General features: G+C 50.7%; 1 protein-coding gene across 17 annotated transcripts in view; it reads left to right on the forward strand.

The window, feature by feature from the left end:
- The first annotated feature begins 600 nt into the window (after window positions 1-600).
- The window catches only part of CADPS (calcium dependent secretion activator), a 225469-nt gene continuing 199352 nt past the window's right edge, over window positions 601-26717 (forward strand). For all 17 annotated transcript variants that reach the window (XM_050904397.1, XM_050904395.1, XM_050904394.1 and 14 more), the window contains exon 1: window positions 601-972. In XM_050904397.1, the coding sequence (XP_050760354.1) occupies window positions 601-972 (372 nt within the window). The remainder of the gene's footprint in view (window positions 973-26717) is intronic.

A 26717-nucleotide genomic window follows, 5' to 3' on the forward strand; every position in this document is an offset into this window, starting at 1 on the left:
ATTTTTAGCTGCATCCGCTTGCCAGAGAGCAAACTTGCTGAGAGCCTCAAGCCTGCAGACATTCGTGTGGCTCACGTAGCTGTGGGGACCCAGCCATGCCTGCGTGGGGACACTGAGAGACAGCGGCGTCTGTGGGGACACCGCGGGCACAGTGGTATCTGTGCGTGGCTGCGGGGACACCGAAGACACAACGGCGTCTGTGGGGCCACCCAGGACGCAGCGGTGTCCGTGTGGGGCTGTGGGGACACCGAGGACGCAGCGGTGCCCGGCCCGGGCGCCGGCCCCACGCTCCGCGCCCCGCCGCCCTCCTCAGGCGACGACCATGGCGCCTCGCCGGCCCCCAGCGGGCATGCGCGGCGGGGCCGCTCTCTCGCGCTCGCTCTCCCCCCCCTCGCCCCCCGCCGTGCAGCACCGCGGCCAGCGCCCGCGCGCACGGGGCGGGGCGGGGCGAGGGCGGGGCGGCGCGGGGGCGCGCGCGGGCGCGGCGGCGAGCGGAGCCGGAGCCGGAGCCGGAGCCGGGCAGAGGCGCGCCGCGGCGAGCGGAGCCAGCGCAGCCCAGAGCCGGCCCGGCCCCGGCCGAGCCCAGCCGCCGCCGCCGCGATGCTGGACCCGTCGTCCAGCGAGGAGGAGTCGGAGGAGCTGGTGGAGGAGGAGAGCGGGAAGGAGCCGCTGGCGCCTGCCGCGGCGCGGCTCTCGCCCAGCCGCCCCGGCGAGGGCCCGGGAGGCGGTGGCGGTGCCGGCGCTGGCGGCGGCGGGGGACTGCAGCCGGGCGGGCGCGGCGGGGGCGCGGCGCGGCCCTCCAGTCCCAGCCCCTCGGTGGCCAGCGAGAAGGAGAAGGATGAGCTGGAGCGGCTGCAGCGGGAGGAGGAGGAGAGGAAGAGGAAGCTGCAGCTCTACGTCTTCGTCATGCGCTGCATCGCCTACCCCTTCAACGCCAAGCAGCCCACCGACATGGCCCGCCGGCAGCAGAAGGTACAGCCGTGCGGGCTGCCCTGCCCTGCCCGGCTCTGCCTGCACGGCCAGGCCCGGCCTCCCCTGCCCGCGCCCTGCCCCGGCAGCTCCCCTGCCTGCCTGCACCCCCATCACCCACCCCTTGGCTACTCCCTGCCTGCCCCTGTCCTCCTGCCCCCTGGCAGCAACCTTCCTGCCTGCCTACCCCTAGCCCACTCTCCTAACTGCTCTTCTGCTCCCTGCTTACCTACCCCCCTGCATGCTCCCCTAAACACCCTCCTGCCCGCACCCCTGCCTGCTCCCTTGCCTCTCCTCCTGCCCCCCTGCCTCCATCCCGCTCCCCAGCAGCCCCAGGCAGGCGCTCCCCAGGCCCGCAGCCGCCCGGGCACCCCAAGGGCAATCCCGGCGCAGGGCACCTTGGGCCCGCACGGGTGGGGTTTGCCAGCAGCATCCCTGTCCCGGGGTGCGGGGAAGCCCCCTGCCCCCTTGCCACCCCTCCATGCTGGTCCCCGCCATGGTCTCCCGCACGGAGCTGGCGCGCTGACATATGGCATTGCTCCTAGTTACGCAACATCGGGATTCGGGAAGTTTGGGATGTTGGCCATCTAAAGGTTGTCAAAAGGAGAGAAATGGGTTATATTGCTCAAAAACACCAGGCGCGTGCCTTTGCCTCCTGCAAAGGGACTCCACAACTCCATGCTCGCTGCAAAGTTCACTTAACTGGGAGTGCTGGCACTGACTTGGGGAGTTACCGAGTCTCATTTCAACTTCTTGCAAATGTTTATGCGCGGCGAGCTCCCCGATGCTGGCTTCTGGGCAAAACGTGGCAGCAGAGCTTTGCGATGAAGTCGCTGCCACAATCCTGACTCTTCCTCCCCGAGTGCGTCACCACAGCAGGGCCGTGCGCTGCTCCAGGCAGAGGCTGGGCAGGAGCACTTCACCTGGGCTCCCCATCCCGAGGAGCTGTCTTGGAGCTTGTTTCTCCGCTGAGGCACAAGCTCATGGGCCAGGGCAGAAATTAAGTTTCTCCGGGATGCGGACACAGGCGCCTTTCAATCAAATGTAGCCAACTTTTTCCCTGTGGCAGCCAGAGTTAGGTCTGTGATGGGACGTAGCTCTCTGAAACAGCTGGCCGATTTTTTTTCTCCATTTTCAGTTGAGTTTCTTAGACTGCAGTTTTAGCCTTGATACTGTTCTGTGTTCACAAATGACCTTTACAAATCAGACAGGTTCCTGGATGTATTGATGCAAACGATATTCAGTTCTGCTACACCACAGGACTATTATTAGTCATTGCAACATACGGAGGTAGGAAAGTGTATCTGTACTGCATGTAGTTTAAAGGCAATATAGGACAATCTGGTGTTGCTGGAAGGTTGAATGATCTGCTTTTGTTTGCTGAGCAAAGTGCATCGCTGAAAATACAGCTAAGTTTGGAGATTTCTTTCTATATTTGTCTATCTATCTAGATATATATATATATGTATTTTTTTTTGCCTACAACCCTTTTCAATAGATTGTGGATTTTCAAAGTTGTCTTGGCTTTTATTTCCTGTGCAACTTCTTCGCATTAGAAAAAGATGACGGAATTTAAGTAATTGCCAGTTTTGCAGAAATTAAACAGACAAGCCCTGCAACTGTTTCTTACATAAAAGTGAACTGAGATTGAAAAGGAGTTTTTCCAAAGGAGCAGGCAGCGTCTTAGCGGTCCGGAGAAGAGTGGCTGGGAAGAAGCGCGATCCATAGTCCCTGAAATCAAAATACTGCACTGTGAAGGGACAGAAAGAGGGGAGGGAAAGAGAAAAGGGGGGAATAAAGTGCAGGTGAAACAAAGAAATGAGGAGTAATGAGAAAAATGATAAACTGGCAGCAATACTTGAGGGAATGGGGAAGTTACACAGGATCTTGGGAGGAAATAATCCATTCTCTCTGAAATGAATAACGTAGGGAAATGCGTCTGGCTTATTTATACAAATAGCTAAAATAGGTGTGTCTCGGGGGCTCACCATCTCCCCTCAAACTTAGCAGTGAGATGGAACTGGGAAAGCTAAATTTAACTTGACAACACATGTCAAATTGAATTCACCCTTTTAAAGGTGAATTCATTCTGGGTTTTCGTCTTCTGTATATCCTTATATTCAGTTGTCATGCTGGGAGTAAATCCTTGCTCTTTTTCCTTAGCCAAGACTCCTATTAAAGTCAATTAAAGGACTGCCGGAGCCTGGAGTTTGTTGCTGGACTTCATGTGTTCCTCTGCTTTCCTCACGCATCCCTCTGGGAAAGCCCACCCTTCCTCCTCTGGCTCGCGGGGGACCAGAGCGTGAAGGTGTGGGGCTCATTCCCTCTTGGGCACCGAGATTCTGTCATGGCGGCTCTGCCAAGCTGAGTGGTCTCTGTGGGGACTTTGTGTGTTGGTGGGCCTTCGGCAGTGATGGAAATGCCAGATGCTTCAAGACTCACCAGGGTGGAGCAAATGCATTTTACTCCTCAGGGGAAAGGTGGGAGAAAACCAGGTTTTGGTCCAGTTCTGATGGGAGCTGTTGCCTCAGTTTCCTCATCAGCAGAGAAGGGATAAACTGCTTCCTTCTCCATGTGCCATTTGCCTCTCCACCCTCACAGCCTGCCATTTGCGAGGGAAGGGTTTCATCCTGGGAGAAATGGGAAGCAGAAAACCCCCAAGCGTTGTCGTTTGCAGTCCCCGTGCTGGTGTGCAGGACCGTGCTCCTGCCTCTCCGGTTGGTGCCGGATGGAGAGGCTGTGGAGGGAGGTACTGGATCCACCGCACGCCTGGACACCCTGGAGATGTGAGGGCCTAACCCTGCCGGTCTGCCTGCTGTGGTCGCTGCCCGCGGGCAGGACAACTGGGAGCCCCGCTGGGGCTCTGCCGAGGCATGGGGAGACCAGCCGGGCTTCGCGTGGGACTGCTCAGACCCCACGCCTGCATCAGGGAGGTGCCGAGCAGCCACCGCAGCTGTGTTTTGGCAGAGCTGTGCAGCGGTGAGGGCTGGTGACCTGTCCCCAGCCCCGCTCAGCAGGTCCTGCCCGGCGCTAGGAGGAGGAGGAGGTCTAGCTTCACCTGGCCCACAGCTCTCCCCTGTAGCATGTGAGATGCTGCCACCTCCAAGCACAGCCCGAGCAGGGTGACCATGGCTTTGCAGGTGAGGCTGTCACCCTGCACAGCAGCTGCCTGGCACAACCCAGCGTCTCTGGGTTACCTGATAAGAGCCAGCCCATCTCCACGGGAGGACCACAGGGCCTGAGATGGGCTGCATTGCATGCAGCCCCCACCGAGCTCCCGGAGCCTGGGCTGCTTCTGTAGCTTCATCTTCTTCTTTGCAATTTGCTTGGAAAAGAAAGCAACTGATTTTGTTGCAGTTGCAGCACTGAAGTTCTTGCCTGGACTGAAGATCCCCGCGGTGTGTAATCCTCCCTCCTTGATCCTGCAGCGCTGCTGTATCAGAGCTGGCTGGTACCCTGAGCCCCAGGGGCTGCACGTTACGGCGGTGTAATGCATAGGCACCACGGGTACTGGCTGCACGTTACGGCGGTGTAATGCACAGGCACTGCGGGTACCGGTTATGTAGCAGCATGCCTGTGTGTAGTGCTCGGGAGCTGGAAAATGCAGCCTGGTGTTTTACAGCGCTCGTGAACCACCTTGGAATAAAGGGAAGTGTGTACTTAAGGTACTGTTGCAACAGAAAGATAATTACATGCCGTTTGATAAATTATAACATATACGAGAGCGAAGAGAGCAGTGGAAATGTGTGAATGGACGGCGTAGCCGGGCATATACTGCACGTGGGCATGACAGCGTTGCTTGTTTACACCAGTAACAAACTCTGTTTCAGATTTCAAGATGAATTCAAGCAAATGCCACTCAGAGCTGTTTTTTTTCTGATCCTGACACCCCAGAAATTTCAGCAACAGAGTAAAAATTGGTTTTTAGATCAGTATGTTCAAGCCTACACCTCTGCTTCAAGTTTATCTTGATGTTTATGTGGTAAGGCTTCACTTGAGTAACTACACATCTGTGATGTCTACCTGTAAGTTCTTTTATTTACATCTCACTAGCATTGTTTCCTAAGAAAAAAAAAACAAAACAAACCCGCTTATTAGATACCTGCGTGTGCTGTCTCACTTCCCGCTTGGATTTCTTTTTTAAGCCACCACTGAATTCCAGGCACATTTGACAGGCAGACAGTGGTCTGCAAGATACTCGTCCCTTAAAAGGTTGGTGAAAATAGGGAGATCCGTATGTATCTCCTACCCCAGGTGGGATGAAGGTGGCAGTGTGCGGGCAGCCCTTACTAGACACTGGGGAATCTGAGCAAGAGATCTACTGAATGTGTGGCCCAGGAGGAAAAGCTCCCATCAGAGCTTACACCTTGCTGGACACTGAAGGCTCCAGCCTCGCGATGCAGCTCAGGAGGAAAGCGGCTTTGCCAGCTCTGTTGCTCTCAGAACAACGTGTTTTAGTACCACAGATGGCACTTAGCTCGGTAATTGCTTGCCCAGGATGTATTTAGTCTTTTCTCTAGCTCACGCTGACTTGTTGGAAGTAGAGTTGAGATGACCGGCCGTGCTTGATCCCAACTGTCTGAAGCCTTTGGGAGGAAAGCTCAGCTGGCAGCCTGGGGAAGTCAGGCAACATGTATGTCTCTGTAGTGATGCAGACCAAGCACCCTTGGATGTGGGTTATACCTCTTGCTAAATACCTCCAAAGCACAGCAGCCAAAAGGCACAGCGCAACCCAGGAATCAGCGTTTGCTCATTCAAAATAGCATAAACTGGGAGATCTTCTCCAGATTATCACCAGCCCTTTGAAAACACTCGTTGGGAAAGGGGCAGCAGGAAGAACTTGTTAGGAGATAAAACATGGAGAGCATGTTAGGTCAGGCATCACTGCAGTCAGGGTTGCCATCACCTGTTTTCCTCCCCGCACAATGAGGGAGCGAGCAGGCGGCACACGGGAGAGTAGATCAGTTCCCAGCGGGATAAATGTGGGATGAAAAAAAGTTCCAGCTCAGTTGCAGATTACCAGAGCTACTCCTGGGAGAAGTGGCTTGTGATTTGGGTCCTTGTGTAAGCCTGTGGGATGACATCGGGTGCATTAGCAAAATTCTCAGTCAAATTCAGCAAAGCGCTTGAGCTTGTGCTTTACTGAATGGTGATTGATTTAAGCATGGTGCTTAATGCAGAACAGGTGTGAGGGATCAGAAACTCTGTTAAATTGGTTATGATGCATCTTAATATATCAAATTTCTGCCATTTTGGCATGCATGCAGATGCTACAACAGTTAGGAACATAGTAAAGCTAGTGCAGCCTTCCAAATAATCACATACTTCTTCCCTATCCTGGGTTGGGTTGTTACTCTCACATAATATTTACACAAGTTTTCTCTTAAAACCACCACCACGTTGTTCTTCTGGGACAGACTGTGACTCAGGTAGTGTTGGGACTTGTTTTAGCAGCTTTCTGCTGGAGGAACTGTGATTTTTATGGTCAGATTCTGCTCTGCTGGCCCCAGGAAACCCTGGGAGGTGTGGTTTCCTCAGCTCTGCAGGAGAGTAGAGGTAAAGATGATGCTCTGCTTGTTTTCTGTCTGTTCCTCGGTTGCTCTCTAGTGCTGTTTAAGAAGGAGATGCAAGATCCAGGCAGGTCTGAAGTGTGAGCTGGACCCCACGCACAGCTCTGTAGCTGCAGCAAAGCTTGCAAGATAATTATTGGTGCTATGCCCATAGAAGCCTGGAAGAGTAGTTAGGGGCTGCCTTTGCCGCTTAGCTGGCTCAGTGTGGGCATTGGCCACTGCCACCATCAAATGAGAGCTGTGTGTGTGGCTGGGCTCTTGGCTAGGGCTGTCCCTGGGTCAGCTCTGTGCTAGCCCTGCAGTGAAGACGAGCCTGCCCACATTTCACTGCTGCCTGGAGAGCATTGCCATGGGGAAGAAGGTCTGGCACATCTGAGATGCGGTGTTCCTTAGCAGTGTGGAGTGCAGAATGTGATCGTTGTGCTCAAGTTGTCTGGAATCTGCAGAAAATGGTTATTTTCGGTTAAAACACTTATTTATTTTGCCAGTGCCTTATCTTAATTTAATTCTAGCAGATATTAAATATTTGTCATACTTTGGCTATTTATGTTCTTGCAGCTTATTGGATTGGGAAGCAGGTAATTAAATAGGCTGTGAGCTTGGTCTTTGGCTGTTGTAAAACTTTGCAGTTCCTGATCCATAGCCTGACGATTCAATTATTGTGGGTGGCACCTCTCGGGTCAGAGGCGTTGTGAACTAAGAGTGCAGAAGACTCATCAGATCGTGCAGCTCCAACCCCTGCTAAAGCCTGTCGTTTCCAAAAGGTATTATTTATGGCCTTGCTTTGCGTAGTCTAGACGCTCTGCCCGAAGCACTTTGCCTTTTGCACAACTTGTAATTCCTTCTGCTGAATGATGAGTCACTTGTTCTCTGATCACCTAAGCGGGAAGCGGTCAGCAAGTCATTTCCCTATGTAATTTTTTGTTAGCTGGAGAAGTATTTAATTTGGTTTTAGTGTGGTTTAGCAGTAGGAACCCAGCTATTGCAACACTGCTACTAGCAGTGTATGTATACAAAACCCTTACAGCTACTGCCAATGCTTTAGTTCAGGGGGGTACAAGGTAAACATCCTATTTCTATTTAATTATGTAAACCTGATTAATATGTTAAGACCAATCAATATAGTATAATCAATAAAGCTGTTGCTTGGTTGGTGTCGATGTGAATTCAGCTAGTGGCTTCAGCAGCACCAGGGTTTCACCCACAAAGTGATCTCTAGGAACCATGTATATTTTAGTGTGTCTTTAAAAACTAAGACTGATTAAAACAGTAGAGTTCCCTGAAAATAGCAGACAAGGGGACCTTCCCTGGTGGTGAGCAGGTCCTCTCCATTGGTCACCCAGGAGGATGGGTGGCTCCTCAGAGGTGGGGTTTGATGGGTGGCCCCTCAAAGGTCTTCCTTTCCTGGAAACAGAGCAGGGTGAGGTGCAAGGGAGGGTGACACCTCACTCCCCAGCTCTCGAAGAGCATGATGCAGGCACAGGAGGACAAGCAGAGTTTGCTCCACACAGTAAGTGACACCACCAGCTCCCAGCGGGTCAGAATTGGGCCACCCTTCTCATAGACCATGCTTTGAGGACCGGCAGCAGGGTCCAGCTGTGCCTTCATGAGGATGGGAGAGGAGATGCAAGAGGTGGCAGGTTCCTGGGGAGTTTCCCCATGTCGTTACCCTGTAGGTACTGAAAAAAAGACAGGGAGCATCCTAACCTGGTGCTTGCTTTAGAAGAAGTTATTTGTGGGTACAGGATACTTGGAGTGCTTTGACTGGGTTTTCTTCTGGATTGGGTGGGCATCATTCTTAAAACCGGACGTAAGTGCAGTCACTGAGTGTTTGATGTGAATGTGTGAAATTGTTTGAAAAGGTGCTTTTAGTGATAATATTTGGTATTGTTTGTCTGTGATTCAGGCTGATAAAGTCAGATGTTTTCTAGAATTTAAACACCTGAGTCAAAATGTCATGCAAATGTTTATTCAGCTTGGGGTAAGCGATGCCGTGTTTGTAGTTGTCATAGTTCAAAATCTGTCTGTCTACCTCACAGTAAGATTGGGAGCTTGGACTTTTAGAAGCGTGAGGTATATAATGACCCTTGTGAGGGGACATTAGTACAGGCCACCTCCAGCCTGGAGGGGCTGGAAAACTGCCCCGACACACAACTCAATGACTTGGGCCATAAAACTCAATGACTTGACCCCTGTGCTTCAGGACAGTTGCGTGACCACAACTGCTCAAGTGCTGAGCATCTGCCCATACCCAAATGTTAATGTTTAATGAAGAAACTTAATGAAATCTAGATTTAGTCATGTTTTTCCTAGCCCAAAGGGTGGGGTTTTTTTAATGACGGTGCTGCAGTGTTTATCTTTGGGGACTGGAGATGCAGTGTACAGATCCTGAAGGAACCCCACTGACTTTGGTAGGACTTCGGCCTGATGCCACAATGCATTTGTACAAATACCCTGGCAAACAGGGCTGCCCACTAATGGTTCAGCAGTGGCCTTTTGTGATCTCATGTGCTAAATTAGGGTGATGTTCGCTCAAGGGCAGGGCACTCTTTGTCTTCAGAACATGATGAGACAGTCTTCAGGTCTAGCTTTGTCTGTAGGCCCCTGTTTCCACCTCTTACTCTCTTTTCAGGTGGGATTTAGATCCACAGTTGATGATTTAGGATGAGCACCAGGTATGAACTGGATCTGATCCTGTGCAAGCATGGAGCAGAGTGACCCTGTCCCTGCAAGCCCATCACGTGCTGTTTGTCTTCAGCCAGGGGAAGGATCTTGGGGGGCAAAAACTCAATAAACTTTTTGGCAGTGGAAAAGAAGCACTTGTTTTGGATGTTGTCGTTGCCTAACGTACTCCTGCAGGAGAAGGGAGCTCTGCATCCAGAGCAGCCGCAGCACTGTGGCGTGCACAGGCTCAGCTTGGTCCCTCGGAGCAGGGCTCGAAGTGGGTGGTTTGGCTCCCAATTGCCTGTCTGGCGCAGGGGAGGGAAGTGATAGGGAGGAAAGGCTGTTCTCCAGGCTTGCACCGTGAGGAACTACTGATAGAAGAAGCTATTTGTTAAGAAATGTCTTATTGAAACAGTTTCACATGTTGCCTTGTGAAGAGCATCAGCGGTGTCTGCTCTAGCATCTGAATTTGATCCTGAGCACCTGCTGAGATGGAGAGGATGATGCTGGGAGTTTGCAAATCCTGTAAGTTTGTAGTAACCACTGACGCCTATTAGTTGCAATACGTGTTTGCAATTGATGAGGTGTGCGGGGCACACCAACTCCTGTAGGAAGCGATTCTCCCTTCCCTGGGGAATCTATCATGTTACCAGTCCAGATGATGTTAAGTCGGCGTTGCCCTGAGATACAGAAGGCTGTGTGTTGGGGTGCAGGATTTTACCATCTTAAGCACCCCAACATGTGGCTGCAGCCACAGGTAAAATCCTGCACCCCAACACACAGCCTTCCCCACCTCCATATCACAGGGGAGCGGCCCCTTGCTTTCCTTGGAGCCACTGGGAGAGGGGCAGCGATTTGCTGCTTTCGGGAGGGATGCGGGTGTGTGTGCACAAGGGTTGTTTTGGAGCCTGGGGAGTCACAGCTGACGTACAGGCTCCGACTTGGAACAGGAGGGGGTAAGCTGCCAGGCTGGTGGCACCCTGGTGAGATAAAGGGACTTGGGTTTGATATTTGGCTGTCAGAGGGAACATAAAACGATGGTCCTAAATACAGCACCATGCTCACTTAGTGAGATATGATGTTAATTCAACAAGGAGGCAGATTTGGGGTCAAAAACTTCTTTTTTTTTTTTTTTCCCCTCCTATATAGAGAATGCGTTTTTTTGTACATGACCTTACTGTCCTTTCTACCACCCATCTCACTTCCAACTGGTGCTTTGCTTGGAAACAAACTCTTGTCCCAAGGAGAGATTCAGGGGAGCCCTGTCCAGCCAGTTGGCCAAGTAAACTAAAATACTGCAAAGGCACTTTGGGAAGAGGTTTCTGGGCTCGCTCTGGCCGACCTTGGCATGTGGCTGGTGCAGGTGGCTGCGGAATGAAGAAGCTCCTCCATGAGCAGCCAGCCAGATGCAGCCTGTGTGCCACTCAGCGCTCCCCTCGGTTGTCCCTGTCTGATGGGTGGGGGCCAGGAAGGAGAGGGGGTTCAGGCGTTATGTTTTAGGCACAGAAAATATTGGATGATTTGGGAGCAGTTAAGTGAAGCTGTTCAGAAGTTCTGTTGGGACTGCTGTTGATGCTGACAGGGGCTAGCTTTTGCAAGAAGGGGGTTTCACTTTGCCGGGCGTGCTGTGGGGAGGGTCAGCTGCTCTCGCACCTCAGCAGCAGAGGATTTAGGCAGCTGGAAGGCGATGCGGGCATCACACAAGCAGAACAGCAAGCAGAAAGCAAATTTCCTCTAAGATGTCAAATGTCCTTTCCTGATTCAGCAAGAGGGCACAAATGCTTTGCATATTGCACATGCTGAGTTTGCTTTTATTGCCTACACCCCTAGGTTTCCCCTCCCTCCTAGCAGGCTGCTCCCACCCTTCTTGCAACCAGAGACGACAGACTCATCGCTGCCTCAGAAGGAAGTTAATGGGGTGACGCAGCAGGAGCCAGCTGCTTTGCTACCTGCATGGTGACAATGCAAGGATGAAGGAAGGACACAGCCAGCACTTCTTCAGCCACGGGCGAGGCTGCGTGACCCGCCAGTGGTGCGTGCTGCAAAAACCAGCGCTGTGCCTCCCACCCCCAGCACTGCAGACCACCCTCTGCCAGCGAGACCTCTAGGCAGAAGCCATCTGCTGCTGTTATCTGGGGACGTGCAGCTGTCTGAGCTGCATGGGGTTGTTTTTTGGTGCATAGCCAAGAGCTAGCTGGAGTTAGGACTGCAGAGACTTTGTGTGTGCTCAGTCATTCGCGAGGGCAGAGCAGCTCCCGAGCGTGAATCGATGCCGATGCTCTGCGGTGGGAAGGAGCGGGGAGCTGGGAAGGGCACCAGGCCTGGCTGAGGGAGTTCGGAGCTGGGAAGTGACAGCTTTGCTCCTTCCCTTTCTTGGGCCTTTGGTGCTTCAGTTTGCAAATTTTCCCCCTCCAGAAGGGTATCTGTGAAGGAGCTGGGGCAGGGAGGAGGGATTGCTCACAGCTCTGAGGTGCAGCTGCGTTTTCCATCTCCCATTTGCTTTGCAGCAGGCATGGCCCAGGGCCGTGCAGGGATGGTGGGGAATAGTACTTTTCTAGCCTCTAGCTGTCTCAAGAGAGAACTGATGTCCTCAAAAAACTTGAGTTGATCATGCAGCGGTGGTTTACGTTGGCCAGGGATCCACCCGGTACAATTTCTGCTTGTTGACAGGTTCCCTGGACTTCAGTGGTGCCTTCTGCTCTTAAAGATGTTGGTTGCGATGCTGCAAAGACCCTGCCCCTACCTTCAGCTGGGGTTTCGTGGGTTTTACCTGCTCTGAGGGCTCCTTCTTCCCAAGGACCTCTCATGGCACATTCCCTCACGGCCTGAGCTGTGTGCCTGGACAGAAGAGTGTCTCATGGCAGCCAGTGCATTTGCTCCAGCCTAGCTGGCCTAGGGAGGGAAGGCTGGGCAGGGAATGGCATCAGAGAGCTTGTTCTTTAAACAGCAAGCTAGCTGCTTGCACCGGCTACCTTGAGCCTGTACAGCCAAGACATGGGCATCCCCCCAAGGGTTACACCAGCCCAGGGGAGGGGGTTACATGTCTGTGGAACAGTCGTGCTCCTCGCTGCGGACCAGAGCGAGCACACCTGAGGCACAGGTAGGGAACAGAAGGAGCACGCTGGTGGCAGCCTGAAGAGCACGCTGGAGGATGGGGGAGGTGGGTTTGGCATTTGAATTCCACTTTTAAACCTCTCTTTTTGCTTGCTGTTAAATGCTGTTACAAGTGCATGTGTGCACATGCTTGAGCAAGGGTTATGAGCTGAGCAGAGCAGGATCTCCATGGGTGCTGGAGAGCAGCGTGGTTAGGGGGTTTCTCCATCAATAGTGGCAGCCACTGAACTGCCTGGACTCCAGTACCGTACACGTTGCTGGCTGGTGTAAAATGGATGTTTCTTTCTAAGGCTATTTTGCATCTCTGCTGCTGAACTTTTATCTGGAGTTCCTCAAGCTTAGACCTCTGATGTCTCTGTTGCAAAGCTCCTGCTTGGTGTGTATTTCATGCAGAAGGATGTGTGTGATAGAAATTCTTCCTGTAATCTCATCTCTCTGTAAACTCTCTTCTCTCAGCTTCCGTCTCACACCAGAATATTCCTGTCTGTGCAGAAGTCACCCCAAAAGTGAATCAGATCCTGCTGAGCGGGACAGTCTTCCCACCACCTATTTATAGCGCATGCAATTACCCTCCATGCATCTCGGAACTCTAATTGCCTTTTTATTGCTGTTTAGCAGTGTGTTAAAGGTTTTTGAATGCTCATGCCTTGTTTTCTCATTAGCTCTATTTATTCCTCCTTTGGCTCTCTTCCTCAACCTCATCAAATTTAGCATCTTCTTGCCTTCGGGGCCTTGGGCAGCTCTGCCACTTCTTACTACTTCTCCTGTGTCCTTTCTCGTGTTGCTGCTCCAGATGCTTTGTGTTCCCCGGTCTCGCTCTGATGTGCTCTCGGGGCCTATCATCTCCTGGAAAGGGCTCTGCGCCTGCTCTGATGCTCTGCCAGCGATCCCTTTGCTGGGCAGGGTGGCTCAGGCAAGATGCCTCAGTGTCTCCTAAGGCAGCTGCCTTGCATCAGGCAGGGCTGGTTAGCGTGGCAAGGTTGCCTGGGCAATTAGGGGCAGCTACACAATCTGGGAATGGGGAGCAATGGTCAAGAGTCTGGAAAGGAGCTGGTAATAGGGACTGGGAGTTGGGAAGCAAGGTGGGAGGCAGGCGCTGTGGCCTGAGGTTCCCTGCGTGGATTTGCTTTGCCAGGGTGGCCCAGGAGCTGCTGCATCGCCAGCGGTCCCCGTGTAGCATGGCCCCTCTCTAAAGCCACAGTGTGTTGGGCCGGAGGCACTTACAACTAGTATCACTGGGGTTGCATTTTTAATGTTTCGTGTGTATCCTGTACCTGTTTTCACCTATCTGCTCTCTCTGATGGCCGTGACAACGTTTGTGCCTGTACAGTGCCTGGCACCCTGCATGGATAACTGGGAGCAAGCTGTAGCCTGGGTTTGTCTCATATGGTCTCTGAGTGCAAAGTCCTTTTTGATGTTATCTGCTTTATGTTTTAGCCTTGTTGTGTGGCATTTCCATAGCTCAAATTAATTTAATTATCCCCCAAGGTCCTTGCTTGCTCACAGTTGTCTGGGACTTTATTGCCCTCCTCTTGTGTATTGAGGAGCCCACACAACTCTGAATCATCAGTAAATGTAATCACAGTACTTGATGTTTGTTCTTCCAAGTCCATGATATATACAATAAATGAAACTGGTCTTAATACCAATCTGTGCCTCCCCTTTCGGCACCTGTTATGTTCCAAAACGCTGCCTCACTGTGTACGGCCCCGCCGCTCAATCCTAACAGTGTTCGCATTGACCGGAGAGATTAATATTTTATGTAAAATTGTATCAAAAGCTTTCTCACCCTGTAGGTAATTTATGGCCAGAGCTTGCCCCCAGCAACCTTAGCACATCTGCTAAGCGTGGTGTCAGCTCGGCGGGGGCTCGGTGACCAGACTGAATTAAGTAGCCTGCGGCGCTCTGCAGGTCGCGGGCTCGGGGCAGGTGAGTGCACCGCGCTGCCAGCCTGCATCCCTGCCTGCGCCCAGCGTTTGCCTGCGAGCCGGTGGTACTTGCGACGTGGGCTGTGCAGCGCGGCGCTAGGCTGGCATCCTCACCGGTGGGCTCCAGCTGATGCGGGGGTTCATTAGTCAAAGAGAAAATTACTGAACTGAAACAGGGACCAGAGCTCCCTGGTCGCGGAGGGGGTTTGCTGTTTCAGGTCCCTTGTGCTCCCAGGTGAAAGCAGAGGCAGAGCTGGGCAGTTTGGGCGCTGGCTAGGAGCTTGGGTCTGAGCTAGGTTACAGGCTCAGCTCCCTGCTCGCTCCTTCACAAGCTCACACAATTCTCCAGATCTTTCTAAAGCTGCCATGAATAAAAAGGTGATGAAAATATTTCTCTTTCCTCCATAGAGTGCTGGAAGACAGTGAGAGCTTATGAGATGCTGAGTTAATTGCTTAGCGCAGGATGTGCGGGTCCCTGGGAGCACTAGGACTGGACCCGGTGAGAGTGGCTCGGCTGTAGCTCAGACACACGTACACACTGAGCATCCATGGGCTGCCTCTTCTGTGACTTGCTGTGTCCTCCGAGTGGCTTCTACAGCTGCTCCCTCTTATAATAAGACAGTTAATAGTCTTGCATAATTCATGCTTACAAGTTGTATGCACTTGATGATAAAAGGAGCCGATGTTTAATTTACACACGTGGGGCTTCATATAGGTCTTAACAACTCTATGCACAATAGCCGTGCACCCTTTCCTCCTCTCTTTGCATTTGGGAAGGTGGGCAGCAGGCTGCCCAGTGTTTTCATACGCAGCGGAGTGCATGGCTTGCCCGCAGCTCGCTCCTCTGTCATCTCCCAAGCTTGTCACGGGTGCTGCCATCCTTCAGGAGGGTGCAGCAGGGAGAATTGCACTGTAATGCAGAAGCAGGACAGGAAAATCTTCAGCCTTATTGCTCCACTTTTCTCTTTTCTTTTAATGCTCTCACAACCCAACTGCTGTATGAAAGGAAGGCAGCCTGGAGCACTGAGCCTGGTTTTGCATTTCTGGGAGTCTGTGAAGCGAGGCTCTGCTCCAGACGGGCGCTCTCTGGATGCATATGCATGTGCTCCGGCTGCCCTTGCTTAGGGCACTCTCGGTGCAAACAGCAGCCTCCAGATGTTTGTCCCATGGTGATGGCTAAGGCTTGCAGGGGCAAACAAAACGGGACTAACAAGAGATGGGCATTTAAACTAGCGTAACAGCTCAGCTGCCCCCGATTTAAGCCCATACGAGCAGGAGAAGAGTAAGACCCCAATTCTTTCGTATCAGCCAAATGCATAAGATTCAGTGGCCAGCAAGAAGCAGATGGCTTGCTATTTCTGTGCCCTTTCGTTTGATTGCTGCAGGTCTGGGAGGGAGTTACAGCTGCTCCAGTAGTGTGGCAAATCGTCTCCATTTATCTTGCGGTGTTATGCCTCGATGATGTCGGATGGTCTCTTTACATTGCATATATATTCAGACTAAGCAAATCACAGTGTTTTTTCCATTAAAATTTAATGATGAAAGATGACACTATAAGTGATTTCTTTTCTTCTTTTCTTTTTTTCTTTAACCAATTGTTTCATTTGCTGTATAAACCTCATGCTAATGGTAATAATCTTTCCTTGCTGTGGCTCAGGAGAACAGATGTGTCTTTTGAATTTATTTTTTTTTACCTAGACAGAATCTTCTTTTTTTTTTTTTTTTTTTTTTTTTCCAGCTCTGATTACTTGCTTGGCAATGCTGTGACCTATATTCAAGGTGAAACTTGTGATAAATATTTGCTTTGGGGAGGGAGGCACAACCATGTTTTTGAGAAGATTAAGGCCTGTCAGGCAGCAACCCTCATTTCAATTAGATGTCAAAATGCAAATCATCCAGGCTTCAGAGTATGTCAAGGTGAGAGTAGAAAGGACTTTAATCCATTCTAAGATTAAGTTGAAATCCTCGTGTGCTTTAATTGTTCTTGGTCAATTATGCTGGGTAGGAATGGTGTAGGGGTAAGTCAAAGTTGTGCAAGGAAACCCTTCAATGATATTTTTTGTCATGTGTTAAAAGGTTTGCTGGCTACATGTAGTACTTGCTCCCTCAAAGGGCTATCATCCCTCAAATGATAGAAAAATGACTCTGAAATTTGTGGCTGTAGTAATAGCTCCCCTGATTTTAATGGCTCTATTTATTAATTTTTGCATGGGGTATTAGCAGGTAAGTGCTGCATGAACTGGGCTGTGGCGTGCCCAACACAGGGGCACAGGTTGTGCTTTTGGGTTAGCATCCCTGTGTCATGTCTGGGGGACATGTGGGGGCACAGTCTCCCCTCCGCCTCTCCTGCATCACCCTGGGGAGCCCCAGCCGCTGGGGGTGCGGCAGTCGGTGCCCAGGGTGCGCAGCATGAGGCCCGGGGTGGATGCGGAGGATGTCTTGTGCTCTCAGTGTTCCCTTCTGCCTGGTGATGCCACTGGTTTCATGCATTTTGACCAGAAAAACAACAAAACCCAGAAGGTTTTTAAGGCTGGCATCACCGAGGTGCATCCTGGTTTGGGCATCCCGGCCAGCAGGGTTTGTCTAGTTTGCCTCTTGGTACTTTTGGTTAAATCAGCTGCTTTCATGGGAGGATCTTAAAAAAACAGGCAAGTTCTCAAAGCAAGTTAAAAAAAAAAATCCAGCAAAGGCAGATGCAACATGGGTGCTACAGCCGGACCTCCCCAGGTGACCTGTGGGACCAGCAAGTCCTGCATGACCAACCCTGGTCCCTGTCCCAGCCAAGAGCCGGGGCTGCTGTGGAAAGGCGGGGGAGCTCGTTGCAGGATGGCAGGGCATGGGAGAAGCCCCTTGGGGCCGGTGGCAGCTCCGCTGGATGCTCCGTGGCTTGGATGGGGCAGCGATGCGGAGCGGGGCCACAGCCAGAAGTCGCTGAGCATCAGCATCACTAAATAGCAGGACTGGGGGTTTTCCCCACCATGCTGGTGCCTTTGGGAGAGAAGGTGCCTGGAGCCGAGAGCACAGTTTGCTAAAGCAGAAAGGAGCAAATTAGCCCCAGGAATTCGGGGGCTGGAGGAAGGAATTGCTCACATGGATGCTTGGTATGGAGCAGGTAGGTGCTTGGGAGGCTTTTCTTCCCTTTGCTGGCTTTGAAATGGTGAATGAGAGAGCTCGGGTGGTGGGAAGGCTCTGGAATATTTTCATTCTCTCTGCTTGAAGAGGTAAGTTACAGTTTTAGAAAATGTAAGGTAAATGAAAGATAATGTTTCCACTCTCCAGTCTTTCTCCTTGTCATATATCTGCTTCTCCTTCTGGCTTCTCAGCAAACATTAATGAAAAAATTGGGGGTGAGAACCAGCAAAAAACAACTTGTCCCTGTTGAAACCATGTGTACAAGGTCGTAGCTGTTTATGTAACAAATCTCACAGGACTTGAAAAATGTCCTTGGTGTCATCTTGTGCAATTTATCAGGGGTGTTTATGGAGTCACAGCACTACTTTGCACCAGAGATGGCAACCATACGCTATAGTTGTACATCGTGCCTCTTTTTGTACCCAGCTTGGATGACTTAAGATTTGTAGATACAAGGCTCATAAGCTCAATGAAAAAACAGCAAAAATGTGAATTATGCAGCTATATTCATAGCAAAACACTTCATTATGGTTGCGGGTAGACTTTGCACTAGAAAAACTGCTGTAGACGGAGAAGCTCTATAAATGTCTGTGTTCTTGGGAGCTGGACCTTGCCTGAAGGGCATTCACAGGCACCCCACATCCCCCCTTCCCGAGGGAGCTGAGCAGCCGGCAAGTCCCCCGTGGCTGGCAGGTCTCCCCCATCCCCGTGGGGTTGGGGGTGTTCTTGCAAGGCAGACCGGGGCATCGCTCTTGGGAGCTGCTGGGAGTTGGGGACTGAGCCAAGGTGGGAAGGGCTGCAAACGGGGAGGCAGAGGCAAGGGAACAACCTTCTGCATCACGTGGGCTGCTGCTGAATCACTGTTTACGCTGTTTCTGTACCTGCTGACTCGATGCATGGAAATAGGGTATCTCTATTTTTAGTTCTTACCTTGTGCATTCATGCACATGCACGCTGAAATTAGACTTTTTGTGATGGGAGCAGTTTCTTGCCTACACAGGGAAAGTATTTCGGAGTTGTGGCACAGTAACGATTCCCGATTTCTTCCCTTCCTAACATCATCTGCACAAGGAGAGGGTGAGGGAGAGCTGCTTGCTCAGTGTAGTAGTAAAGCAGCGTGGGACCCGAGTGCCTCAGAGCTGCCTCTGCCTTCGGCACCTCCAGCCGTGGTCCTGCCCCGCTGCATTTCTGGCACCAGAATTGCAGCTGCCAAATTTTATTCCATATCCTGCTGGCTTCCTTTACCTTCTCCTTTAGAGCTGATTTGGTACATAAATATGATCTCTCAACTATTGCAGCAGGACCAGGGTGTTTTGATTTGCTGCTGCCAGTTTTTACTCACCTGTGATTTCCTTTGCCTGTCTCGTTGCTCATTGATGCTAGTGGAGCAATATCGAGCTCTGTCAGCAGAGGAGTAGGTCCCAAGATGAAACCAGCACATTTGTGTTGGCAGGAGTTGTGTGTTGGCTGTTACCTGCTGCTACAGTTAATTGTGTTGTGAAAACAGGCGCCGCTTATGCATACGAGCCGGGACATTGAGGCAAGGTAAAGCAGTGACTCGTCAGTGGCAAAAAATCACATTGATTTCATTGGGGCCAAGATCTGGTTTACTTTGTTAACGCTGCATGGAGCAGGAGTGCAAAGGTGGTTGCTGGTGGAATATTCCAGTGAAAACAAGGCTTTCTCATCCTAGTGTATTGGGATTGACAATGGCATTTTGGGAAGAGAAGAAATGAAAAGTACTCTGCTTATAAATGGCTCTGTCATCTGTGTAGCAGGAGCTCTGTGGCACTGTCTGTCCTCAGCTGCTGTGACTTCAGAACCCGGCCAGGATTCCCTGGAGCTGATGAGATTATTTGATTTAGTGATATTATTTAGAAGATCCATTATTCCCTCCCTGGTGCCCTCCTGGTGCGGAGGGCGCTGGTCCCTGCCACCAGAAAGCCTGGGAGCGGGTGCTGGTGCTCAAATGAGTGAAATGGCACATACGGCGATAGCAAACTGGTGTGAGTGCTGTGTCGCGTGCGTACAGGGAGCGTGACAAAAGGCTTGTTGGGATTCCTGCCTTAAAACCCTTGCGTCCAAAACCTTAATGCTGTATTCACATCCATGATGTTCTTCCAACTGCCCTCTTGGGTTTGCTGTCAGGAGAAGGTGGGCAGGGGAGACCCTGCTGCTCTGGGTGAGGTTTGGCATCGGCTGGTGGGAATCATGGCTTTGACTCCAAAGTCTCTGTAGCTTTCATTTCTGGAAAGTCTCGTTGCTAAACTGCCATCTCCCAGCAGGTCTCATGTCCTAAACCGCTTGCAGCAGACCCTGCAGCAGTCTTGCTTTCCTTACCCAGCTTGTTCAGAGAGTCGATATCCAGAAACTAGCGTTGCCTCCAAATTCAGATCCATTTCTCAAATAACCATTAATTGTGCTGTGAGAGTGTGGGCTGGCCAGAGAGAATGACTTAGTCATTCTGGTACTCGCTCTGGCCCAGTGATGCCTGATGTCTTTTGGGTCCTTTGCTGCCCTTTGTCATTACAGTGCCTTGGCACCTGCACCCAGGAGAGCGCGGCGTCCTTGTGAAACCCTCGCTGGGTGAGTTCCTCCCCTTGTTTCAGGGATATCAGGAATGAAGCAGTCACTTGCATTGCTGCAGAATAGTTTTCTGCCTCTGGAGCCACACATGGAGCTGCTGCGCGTTCGCTCCTCACTGCACGTGTAGCCCTGGCTTTTTCCCGGCATGAAAAAGCCTGCCGAATTGTTTTGAAACTTCACAGCAGGCAAGAGCTTTGCTTCTCGTACTCTGTTGCGTTTGCCAGCCCAACTTGTGAGCTGTTTGCCAGAAGTACACACACGAGTATAAATGCATTGTCTTCACGTGGGCTGGTTTTCCGTGCATTTGTGGCTGCCCTGCGGAGGGGCATCACCAGTCCATGCTAGAAACCTCCCATGGCAAAAGGGGGGAGACGGGGAAGAGGGGAGCTGAGGAGAGGTGGGACGAAGGTGCTCGTGTTGAAGAAGAAACACCGTTTGCTTCTGCTTCACCTGCCTGCAAAGAGACAAGGAGGACCTCGGGTTTGTGCCAGGACGCTTCCCCCAGCAGCTGGGAATAAGGTAGAGCAAGGGATCAGCACATCCCAAGGATGGGATGGTGCTACCCAAGGGTACGGTGGGTACTGAGTGGGAGCCCACTGAAATCCCTGGCCCAGGTGTTGGAGTGTGGTGCCTTGTACTCGATGCTTTTGGTGCTGTGGTGCTGGCGTGGAGGGGCGTATTCCTCCCCTGTGGTTCCCTCCTTTCTTAGAGAGCACCAGCGATCTTATTAATGTCTCCTTAGAGGAGCAGGCTTAGAGGGCTATTACTAAGTTTATATTGAAAAGCCTATTTGTTAGGTGGGTTTTCCTAAGCTTTTCAGAAATGAGTCCACAGTACCTCTCTGTTTTGGGGGGAGAAACACTGAAGGTTTGGGCACTTAATGTCCTTTTTTTCTGGACCCCAAACTAAGATGCAAATCTTTTCTCTCCAAAGATGTTTAAGGCTAAGCATCATGAGGCTGAAACTGTGTGCAAGATCTCCAGCTGTGCCCAAGTCTTTGGTCTCCAGGATTATTCAAAGATTTGCAAATTAGAAGGGTGCTGAAACCAGTTGCCTTGAGTTTCGGTGGAAAAGTATTTGATGGTATGTGGTATCTTGCAGATAACTTCCCAGGCACCGTCCTACATTGGTGGTACTTTTCCATCACCAATGCTATCAGTGGCCAGAGCTCTCTGCTTGGCTAATAGCTGTCCTCTTATTTAAGGCAGAGAGAGACGAAGGCAAGGGGAAGAGGGGCCGAGCACAACCTGTACGGGGAAGACGCTCCCAAATCAGTGCTGTGCTCTAGCTCTTTCCCAGCTGTGCCTGGGGAGATGCCAGTGGCTATGCTGGGGATGTTCTGGTGCTTGACATGGGGTACGTGACGTCTCATCAGACACCTGCGCAGAGGGCTCGCAGGTCAATATCTTGTTATAGCAAATCCATGTGTCTGGCTTGTCTTTTTGCTCTCTTAATTGCCGCCTCCTTGCTTCCTATCTGCATCCAGTAAGCAAGCTGCTGTGATAGTTAATTACTCTTCTGGGTCGAGTGCTGTATTATAGTCCGTTCTGTCAATACTAATTGTTTTATAGAAATATGAAGTACCACTTTCCCTTCCCTCCAAGGACTTTGAGATGCAATGTGGGCTTTAATGATATCATTTGCCCTTCTGTCCAGTGTGCGCAGGAAAATTTGATCTCCCATTTGCAGTGGGCACTTAGGGTTATCTTTTGGAGAGCTGCAAGTGCTCTGCTCTGCTTTTGGGGCCTGTTCACCTTTCCAATAAAGCTTTTTCCCTGCCCTGGTACCTTGCTGGTGGTGTGTATTTATAGCTAATCAATCGCAACTCAAGATCAGAGCGATGACTATTGTTTGTACTGGTGAATCCAGGCAATCCTTCCTTACACTGTTCCCTTCCTGGGTGGGGTTCCTTCTTCTTGCTTTTCAACCTTTGGTTTAATAAATAGGTTGTGCAAAAGAACAAGTAAATAAGAAGAGGTTGTACGTGGGTGTCTCCTGAGAGTGCACACAGTAGCACATAAGGATATCACATAAGGAAAACTCTCCTTCTCATGCATGAAAAATGTCAGCCCTTGGCATTCGATTGTATCTCCACTTGCTTGCATTGGTGGTCAAGATAGGCGTGCACTGGTGGTGGTTCTTTGCAGAGGGATTTATAATTTTGGATGTGTTTTTATTGCTCTGGAGTAAACACCAGATAAACCCACATTCATTCATAATTAAAGAAAAGTAAATTAAAATGTGCCCCATGTGTGTTCAGCTTCAGGTTACATGGTGTGTTTGTAGTGACTAATGTTTTGGGGCTGTGCTCTGGTTCTCTTTGCCTCGCTGGAGGTTTTGCTGTTAGCTTTTGTCATTAGCAGTATTGCACAGAGCAGGATGAACTCCCAGGTGAGCACCCGAGATCTGTGCTAGCTGTTGTGCAGAAATGGAATAGGAGCGCAGGGAAGGGCTCAGTACCTGGCTGCGGGAAAGGCCCTGCCACCAGGATGCTCTGGACCTGATCCTGACTGCTTTGCATACCCACAACTTCCCGCAGAAGCCTCAAAAATGAGATACGGGTGTGTCTGAGGTGTTGGTGTGGTTTTAAAGGAGCCGAGGAGGGTTTGTTGGCAGAAGGATGGCTGGCAGAGTCACGTTCCCCGGTGGGGCAGGGAGGATGAGAGATGTCTTAGCCCTTCACTGCGTAGCACCTCTTGCTTGGCACGTGCCTCTGTGTTGCTTGACACAGCTGCAGGTGCACATCTTGGCACTTAGATCAGGGCTTCATCTGCTCTCGGCTGGTTACACCGGGTAAAAGGAGACAGGCTGTGCAGGAGGAGGGTCAGACACAAGGGTTGATGGTATTCCTCTGTCTTCCCAGGGGATTCATGGAGCAGAACCATACTTAATTAGACTTGCTTTCAGAAAATAGTCCAACTTCTGTTGCTATCAGCACTTTTCAATGGCAAGCACGGGAGGGCAAGCAGCAGTGGAGGTATTGCAGACCCACAGGGCCAGAAATGCTCGGAGACTGAGAACTGGGAGGCAGGAGTGCTGATCCATGAGTTGAACGGCGCCAAATGACTGCTGGCTACTCCCACCAGCATGCCATGGTGCTGGACTGCTGGACATCCTCAGTGCATCCTTGTCAGTCTGAGGAATCTTTGTTGAAAGTCTGAAACTGCTGTACGCAGGGTGAGATTACATGGCCATCAATGCAAGCCATGAACTGGGAGGTGACACAGCTTTTTCTCTGGAGTAGGGGTTTTTTTTGCATATCGTGTGGGATTTATAAACAAAACTTATTCCAGTATGGGCTAAACCTTTCCTTTATTCCATTAAAATATGGGGTGGGACGGAAATTAGCTTTTTAGACTTGGTCTCTATCCTCTTCATCTGTGTTGAGGGCTGAGTGTTTTTGTGACCAGAGATTTGTTGTTCGGTTTGGAGTTCCTGTACAAGGACTTCCCATCCCAGCTGAGCACTCTCAGTGACTTCTCTGCTGTTTTTCTCTGCAGGCATTCAGCAAAGTTTGATATACTGCTGCTGTCACCTGCAGAAAGTCCAGTTCCGTGACCTTAAAATGCATCCCAACTTCAAACCTGCTCCATCAGGGACTTGAGAAAGCCTGTGCTGATGTCCTTGCTCTCGTATCACCCAGGCTTGTTGAAGGCTGCATGTAAATTGGTCTCTGAAAACAGTTTTCTGATCTCAGCTACAAATCTGATTATGGTTACATTAGGGAATGGAAGCATGAGAAGCTGGGTCGTTGCTTTAAATTTTAGCATTAAAGGTCAAGTTCAGTTGATTTTTAATCCTTTGGCGGCAGCAGCAGCAGCAGCCTCCTGTCTTGTACACCTGCAACTTCATGTGTGTCTACCAAGGCATAAGCAGGAGCTTAGAGATGAGGCACCAGCAAGGCCGGGCTTTGCTTCTGGGACTTTTCTGGGGAAAAGAGGCAGGAATATCTGGGCTCTCAGTTTGTTTTAAGACGAAAGCCTGGAGCCACTGTCACTTAGAGGGACCCGATGCTGCTGCTTTGTGCCCGCCGTCAGTGGGATGCTGGGGAGCCCCAGCGCTATGCGCAGCCCTGTCCTGGGCGCGAGCAATGGCACCTCGCTGTTTGGGACCGGCACCTGGAAACCTGTGGCAAAACATCCACCGGGTTCAGCGGGAGTGGGGCCAGCTTCCAGGCTGTGCCCGCTCGGGGTCTGTGGCAAGAGGACGTGTGTTTTAGGAGGGTGCGGGGTCGTGTGCTTCAAAGGTGAGTGAGACTCCCACGCATGGACTTGGGGACGTGCAGCAGCTCAGGACACCACCAATGATACCGTCAGCTTAATATTCATTCATCTCTTGTGTTTGCAAATCTTGGCATGAGCTGCACATTCTTCTACTAGTGTTTTGGGGCTATTTCCTTCAGTTCCTTATTAAAATGCATATGTTTTTCCTCATTTTAAAAGATCATCTGTATCAAAAAGCTAATGATCACAATACCTGGCTTCCTTTTCCCCAACAAAGATGACAGCAGTGATATAAATCATTATGTTGCTGATTGTAAAATTGCTACCTTCAGGCACGTCTTTATTTTAGGGTTGGATTTTTTGGCTGCCACAATTTACAAGAGAAAGACAGTTGGAAATTTTCTCCTTTAATATGTAGTTTTCACAGCTCTCAAGTCTTTATCGAGTCAAGCGGCTTTGGCTGCCAGGCTGGAAAGAGCAGAAGATTAAAGTGCCTTTTTTTTTTTTTTTTTTTTTTTTTAATATGCAGCTCTTCATGTAAGTATATTGTGGCTTTCCTGAGGTAAGAACAAGTCATAAAGATTTCCTGGTGGGCTTTTGCATTGCTCGGCTATTGTGGTCCTTGCTGCAGTAGACAATGAATATCCTTTCCTTGGGACTTTTTGCTCGTCTGTTTTAAGCCCCAGTCACCTTCCTGCAGTTCCTGGCATGGTCGTTGTGGGACTACGGATCCTCCTAGCACCGAGGTGCAGCAGCTCCAACAGAGCTGGCACATGCAGGGTCCTGCTGAGAATTTGGATTTTAATTGCTAGTTTTTGGAGTGAAATCTCAATGGGATTTTAATGCAGCATCATATGGAAACACTAGGGCTTGGTTTGGGTTTTTTTTCTTTCCCCCGCGCCCCCACCTATGTGGGGAGACATAAATGCCTGTCTAGGAAAATCAGGAGCTGCAGAGAGTATCAGAAACGCCACCACCATCTGCCCACCTCCCAAACGGCCGAGGTCTGTGCTCGGTGAATGACGACAGCGGGCCCTATCAAGGGTATGGCTTGTATTTAATTCTGCATTACAATCCCTTTAATCTAGGATTATATCCAGTTGTTTTCTTCACGCAGGGTGTATGCTGTCAGATAAAAGCAATAGCAGCTGGGAGGAGAAAAACGGCTTCAAATAGGGGCTGAAAACCTTGAGTATCTGCAAATGCTTTTGTCAGAGGCATGAACCTATCTCACAAAAAAAAGTCCAGGCAGGTGCAGGGGCTGACAGAACCCTCCAGCTCTGATAGATGAAGACCCTAGGAAGGCAACTGGTTGCAAATGAAATGGTAATTGCTTTCCCCTCACTGAATGAAATCTTCTCTGAGGCGATTACACAGATTAAAGCTTCCCACTGCAATGTACCAGAATAAATATAGCCTGCGCCTCTCACGGGGGCCACTGCGGAGCAGCGTCGGGCTGTGGGGTGCCTTGTGCGAGGTACGGCGGGGTAGCTGGAGTCAAGAGTAGAAATCCTGTAAAAACAAGGCTGGAAGAACCTCAGGCTATCTGATCATCTTCCTCCCTCGAAGCAGGATTGAGTGTCCCCAGGTCATTCCTGGTGGTGTTTGTCTGGCCGGTCCCGCCGGGGATGCAGGGACATGGGCTCCTGGGCCACCTCCTCCTGTGCATCTGCATCCTTACTGGGACAGCGCTTTTTCCCCAGTATCCAGCCTGGCTTCCTTGCTGTAACACATACTTTTAATTTCTTGTCGTGGACACAGCGAATGAATTATTTTCTTCCTTGCAGCAGATTTTTCCGTACTTTGAGGACTCTTGTCCTCAAAGCCTCTCCCTCCCTGAGGGAGCTCTGCGGTTCCCGCAGCCCGTCCCCAGGCTCACATTTCTTGCCTTGCTCCTGCTCCCCTTCTTGGGGGCTCCCCAGGTAGTCAGGTGCCCCTTCCCTGCTCCAGGGGAAGGAGGGTGCTCCCTCTGCCTCTTCCCTTGTCTGCCCATCTCTATGTGATGCTTTGGCGTTTTTTGCAATACAGTATACCTCCCTTTGCTTGTTCTCTGCCTGTGTTCCTCTCCACTGACAGCTGAATAGCACTGTGCAAATGACTTAATGCACCCCCAGCCATGCGCTTTACGTGTTAAGTCAGACCGTTGCCCTCAATAACAGGTACGTTTTGCCAACTTGATAATTGGTAGTAGATGCCACTTTGACGGAGGTGCAAGGGAGACTTTGCCACACCTACACAAAATCATTTTCCTTGTGTCGCGGTTTAACCCCAGCCAGCAACTAAGCACCACGCAGCCGCTCCCCGCTCCTAGTGGGATGGGGAGGAGGATAGGGGGGAAAAAAAGTAAAACTCGTGAGTTAAGATAAGAACAGTTTAATAACTAAAGTAAAATAAAATATAATACTAACTAATAATAATAATAAAAATATAATAATAATAGTTGTAATGAAAAGGAATGTAACAAAAAAAAGAGAGAAATAAAACCCGAGAAAAGACAACAATGCAGTTGCTCACCACCCGCTGACTGATGC

Source organism: Gymnogyps californianus, chromosome 13, assembly GCF_018139145.2.
Source record: "Gymnogyps californianus isolate 813 chromosome 13, ASM1813914v2, whole genome shotgun sequence".
NCBI classification, from domain to species: domain Eukaryota; kingdom Metazoa; phylum Chordata; class Aves; order Accipitriformes; family Cathartidae; genus Gymnogyps; species Gymnogyps californianus.